Here is a 5,844-nt window from a genome sequence, read left to right on the forward strand (position 1 = left end):
TCTCTCTCGTTCTCTCGCTCTCTCCCTCTCTTTCTCTCGCCCTCTCTCGCTCTCCCTCTCGCTCTCACCTGTGTAAATGCGAACGTTATAAACTCCGTCAGTAGAGGGTCGGCTACTGAAACCTCTGTCAACATGATCCGTACGGAGATATAGATGGCGTTGCACACACGCCGCCACACCGCGCGGACAAATACGCGCACGTGCCACGCTGATTTCGTTATAGATATTCGCCGTGAGACGCTCGGCAGATGTTCGTACACGCCGACGGCGATTTCTACTGGCAGCGGTTTACAGCTGGCGCGAGTGGAAAAATATTTACACACAGTACTCTCGCGGACACATTGCTGTTGTGACCATCGATTTATCACCGGCAGGTGCGCGTGGAAGGGCTACCCGACCGGCACATGGGGCGTTTCAATAAAGAAATGATATTAAATAAACACAAATTGTTTTTACGACCAAAGTCCTAATGTTCATCTACTCGTTTGCTCCTATTAGTTCCGAATAAATGGCGTTCGATTGCTCTGCAATACACAATTTCATCGCGCGAACGCTACTGCGCACAAACTCACAGAAAGATAAAGAAACACACAGAACACAAACAATATCTCTCTGTGAGTTTGTGCGTAGCGGCGCGCGTGCGATGAGACTGAGTGTTGCAGAGGAGAATTTGAACAGCATTTACGTGGAATTATTAGTCGATAGAGAATACGCAAACATAAAAAATTTTGTAATAAATGCAATTTGTGTTTATTTACACATTATTTTTGAAACGGCCCAAAGGCTTGTGAGCTACCCGGCAGGGAAGCGCTGTACCTGACAGCACAGCAGGCTAATGTGTCCTACGAGAATGACTCCTCTATCTCTCTTAATCTTGCACACACCTCATGCCGGATATTGGCGCGCGAAGGCGTCACACCGGTGTATTTCCCGTGCATTCTCCCGCCATGCTGCTGCTTAATTGATACAGATATAGCGATATGCACTACGTCATCAGGACAGATATAGCGCTATGCACTACGTCATGGGGACAGATATAGCGTTATATATTGCGTTCTATGTATTATATGGATATATGGATATATTGCATTATAGAGACAAATAGAGCAGCATGCACTACGTAGCGGAGACGGATACTTATAGCGGGTGCGGAAGGTTGACCGGACGGGACAGAGCGTGTCTACGTTTGGGGGTATTATAACACACAGGTCATTTTCCTGGAAAGCTTCCTGTCATGCATGTGGCGTCAGCGTGATTCTGGGTGATTAGCCGCATGTCTGACGCACTAGCGAGAAATAGTTGCGAATTGCTATTACTCCTCAAATTTGCTACACGCGCAGACGCACCAATCAATAGAATGGCGCTGACGCGCACACACGCGCACGCACGCACACGCACGCACACGCACGAACACTGGCACACACCCACACGTACACGCTAACACACATTCACGCACCCATGACCACACGCTTGCACATACATAGACACACTGACGTTTCCTCATTAGTGTAAATGCATGTAATTTTATGGTGTGTATACGGAGAAGGTATCTATCGGTCTTTCTGTCGTTCGTGTGCATGCATGACTGTTCGCCTGTACATTTGTCCACTAGTAGCTTGTCCACTCATCGGTCCGTCCATTCCATACATCGTGCATGTGATGATTATGCATGACACGAAGTATTTGCTAGTCTAGTACTGGAGAAATTAGCGTTTGGATGCGCATTGTGAGCCTTTAAATATGACATAAAATGTAGTCAAATGAAGATGACCTCGTAAATATGACCACGGCAACATGTCCTTGTGATCGACTATGACTTCGGGAACATTACCACAGGAACATTACTGCATGAATACGACCGCGTGCATATCACCTTGTGAGTATGACCTCATGAATGTGACATCATAAATGTGACCTTCCCTTAGAGCTAATTAGTGACAACCGAAGTCCGACGGCTAGTTACACACGTGTAACAAGCACCCTACTACAGTTTTCATAAGGCAGTAGCGTCCAGCATTGTGTCAGACGCCCCCACGTGCAGAGCCTTCTTGCGGCTATCACCGAAAATAGCTTAACATGAGGTGCTATGCTACGAAAGTGAGTTTTCTGAAAATGGAATCATTGACGATTGTTAATAATTAACTGCCGCCATTAATGTTTTAGCCGTAACTGTGAAGACATTCGTACCATGAATCAAGTCTGTACCCCTGGAAGAGATTGTTATTAAAATTGCATGCAAAGTGGACTGAATAATATAGGTGTCTGTTTAGCAGGTGATAGGTTAGCTGCTGTACAGAACTAGCTAGGATTTCCTACGCAATGGCTTCCGGTAACAAGCTGGTTAGGAAAACAAGGTATCATGACCAAACTTCCGGCAATGAATTAGTGCACTCCGTTTCTAAACGTGCGTAGGCCTATATAATTAACAGTATGATTACGTCTACCTTTGTGACAGCATGCAAGCGTGACGGACCCTATAGTTAGGCAAAAAGTTCACGACACTATAGTTTCTCTGAAATAAAATACTTTCGCCTTGCGCTAACGCTGCTTTATTGCCACATAAAATACGCAGTTTATGAAATTTAGTTTTATGTGATTGCATACTGAATGCTACGGCCATATGCTCAGTGTGGCTGGCTAAGTCATCTTACTCTACTATCCCACACGGTTTTACCAATATATATATTGACAGATAAATCTTCGTTGCGGATGCTTACTTTTATCTTCCATATAAACGCTGGCGGCTCGAAACGTTTGATGTAAGATAATATTAGAGTGGGAGAAACAACGTTTTCTGCATTATTGACGTTTCAACTGTTCTATAGTAGAACAGAAATCACAGCAGCAGTGCTTACGTAACGCGATTGATGTGGTGATCAATTACCCCTTAACACGGACTCTATTTATCTAAGCTAGGTATGGTGCGATGATGCGTGTTATCACACACACACTCTTCATTACACAGTAGGCCTACGCATGTCCCGATTAGGTAATCAAAATTCAAACAATTTTAATCATAACAGCTAAAATTGCGTGTTGCTTGCATTATTAAAGAGTGAGATTAATCGGGCCACCGGTACAACAATCATCATTTTCTAAATATAATAAAAAAAGTAATTTCGGGCTTTACGGGAAATTGGAAAGCATCCGCCTGGAATTAATTGCAGATTTTCACAAGAACTTACCTCTTTCTTGCTAAAGATGTGAGTAATTGGCTTGATGCCAGCCGCGGACTCCTCGGGAGGGGGTTTTTCGCTCTCGATCTCATCCTTGAGGAAAAAACAAATTAACTACAACTTAGTAAATGGCAGCCAGAAAGAATACGCATAAAATATGTGATACCAAATCATGCAACATATTGACAGCAAGCCAGCTTCTGTCCTTTTATTCCCTTCCTCTATCTCTCTCTCTCTCCTCTCTCCGGCTTGGAGATCTCACTTCTCTCTCTCGTCAGTCTCTCGTCAGATCGTCGTCTCGTCTCGTCTCTCTCTCTCTCATCACTTCCTATCTGTCTATCCTGCGCTCTCAGACCTTTATTTTTTTCTCTGCTTTCGTTCTCATCTCTCTCTCGATCCCGTATGCATACTCAAGGTACCGCCTCTTCAATCTCAGTCTCGGGAATCATCGGCTGAATCTCTTCTCTCTGTCCTTGTCTTGTGTCTCCTCTCTCTCGTTCTCACCTCGCTCTCTCCGCCTCTCTTCTCTCTTCGCCCTCCTCGCTTCTACTCTCGGCTCTCACCTGTGTAAAAGTGCGAAACGTTATAAACTGTACCGTACCGCTCCGTCAGTAACGGATCGGCTAAGTGAACCTCTGTCAACGAGATCGTACTGGGGAGGGGGGGGAGATACTAACTGGCGTTGCACACCACCGATACTGGCCGCCGACGCGCCGGGTCGCGCCGCCACACCAGCGCGGACAAGATACGCGCACGTGCCACCGCCGCCTGGATGTTCGGTTATAGATATTCCGCCGGTGAGACGGGGGCTCGCAGATGTATCGTACACGTCCAGGGATGACGCCGCGCCGTTACCCGACGGCGATTTCTACTGGCCAGCGGTTTACAGCTTGGCGCGAGTGGAAAAGCTATTTACACCACAGTACTCTCGCGGACACATTGCTGTGTGTGGACCATCGATTTATCACCGGCCAAGGTGCCGATGGAAGGGCACCCCGAACGCGCACATGGGCGTCTTCAATAAAGAAATGATATTAAATAAAACACAAATTGTTTTACGACCAAAGTCCTAATGTTCATCTACTCGTTTGCTCCTATTAGTTCCGAATAAATGGCGTTCGATTGCGCTGCATACACAATTTCATCGCGGCGAACGCTACCTACTCCGCGACACAAACTACAAACAGAAAGATAAAGAAAGACACAGAACACAAACAATATCTACTCTGTGAGTTTTGTGCGTAAAGCGGGCGCGCGTGCGAAGTGAGCCACTGAGTGTTGCAGGACGAGGAAGCAAATTTGACAGCATGTTTACCCGTGGAATTATTAGTCGATAGGAGAAAAAAATTTTGGCTGAATAAATGCCCAATGTTGTGTTTATTTACACATTTATTTTTGAAACGGCCCAAAGCTTGTGAGCTAACCCGCGGCAGGGAAGCGTCTTGTACTGACAGCAAGTCAGCAGGACTAATCGTGTCCCTACGAGACGATGATTCCTCTCAACTCTCTTAATCCTTGCACACACCCTCATCGCGCCGGCGAATAGTTGGCGGACGCGAGAGCAGCGTCAACACCGCACGGTGGATATTTCCCGTGCAATTCTCCCACCGCTCAATGCTGCTGCTCTAAGCCTTGATACAGATATAGCGATATGCACTACGTCATCAGAGGGACCAGAATAGCGTACCTGCACTCACGTCATAGGGGGAACAAGATATAGCGTGTATAGAGTTGCGTTTCTATGTATGGAATAATATTGACAATTGATAGAGACAAAATAGAGCAGCGAATGCACTAACGGTATAACGACGTGAGGACGAATACTTTATAGCCGAGTGTAGCGAAGGGTCTAGAGCCGGGCGGGAAGGCAAGAGACGAGTGCCTACGTTATGGAGGAGGGAGCTATATTAACGACACAGGTGCATTCTTCCTGTGAAGCTTCCCCGTCAATGCAATCGTGGCCGTCGAGCCGTGATTCTGGTGATTTAGGCCGCATCGTCCTGACGCAGCTAGCGAGAAAATCAGTTGGCCGAAGTTGCTATTACGTACTCCCTGACAAATTTGCTGACACGCGCCAGAGCCGCACCAATCAAATAGAAATGGCGCTGACGCGCACACACGCGGCACCGCACGCAACGAGACGCAGCGCAAGCGCACGCAACGAGCACACTGGCGACAGGCCGACATGGCCGCGCGGCCACGCCCCCACACAGTGGCGCCGTAGCACGCTCACACACATTCACGCACCGCCCCATTGCCACACGCTTTGGCACAGTACATAGACAACCTGGACGTTTGCCTCATTAGCTGTAAATGCATGTAATTTTATGGTGTGTAATACGGAGAAGGTATCTATCGGTCTTTCTGAATCGTTCGTGCGTGCATGCATGATCTGCTTTTCGCCTGTACATCTTGTCCACACGAATTAGTAGCTTGTCCACGTCATCGCCGTCCATCCATCACATCGTGCATTGTGCTTACGTACGTGTGAATGTGATAGTGTGTGTGTGTGTGTGTGTGTTGGTGTGTGTGTGGTGAGGGTTTGTATGTGTGGGGGGAGGGGGGTGCGTGCGTGCGCGCTCAATATAGAAAGAAGAACAAGTGATAAAGAGAAATCGATTGTTTTCAGTGATGACTAGAACGCCTGTCCGTCTAAATCGTCCTAGTT

General features: G+C 47.0%; 1 protein-coding gene across 1 annotated transcript in view; it reads right to left on the minus strand.

Moving 5' to 3' along the window:
• Nucleotides 1–5,844, minus strand: part of LOC106812961 (BAI1-associated protein 3-like) — a 60,700-nt gene that overhangs the window by 12,781 nt on the left and 42,075 nt on the right. The window contains exon 3 of the mRNA XM_014816983.1: nucleotides 3,186–3,269. Within this exon, the coding sequence (XP_014672469.1) occupies nucleotides 3,186–3,269 (84 nt within the window). The remainder of the gene's footprint in view (nucleotides 1–3,185; nucleotides 3,270–5,844) is intronic.

This window comes from Priapulus caudatus, unplaced genomic scaffold, assembly GCF_000485595.1.
Source record: "Priapulus caudatus unplaced genomic scaffold, Priapulus_caudatus-5.0.1 Scaffold707, whole genome shotgun sequence".
NCBI lineage: Eukaryota > Metazoa > Priapulida > Priapulimorpha > Priapulimorphida > Priapulidae > Priapulus > Priapulus caudatus.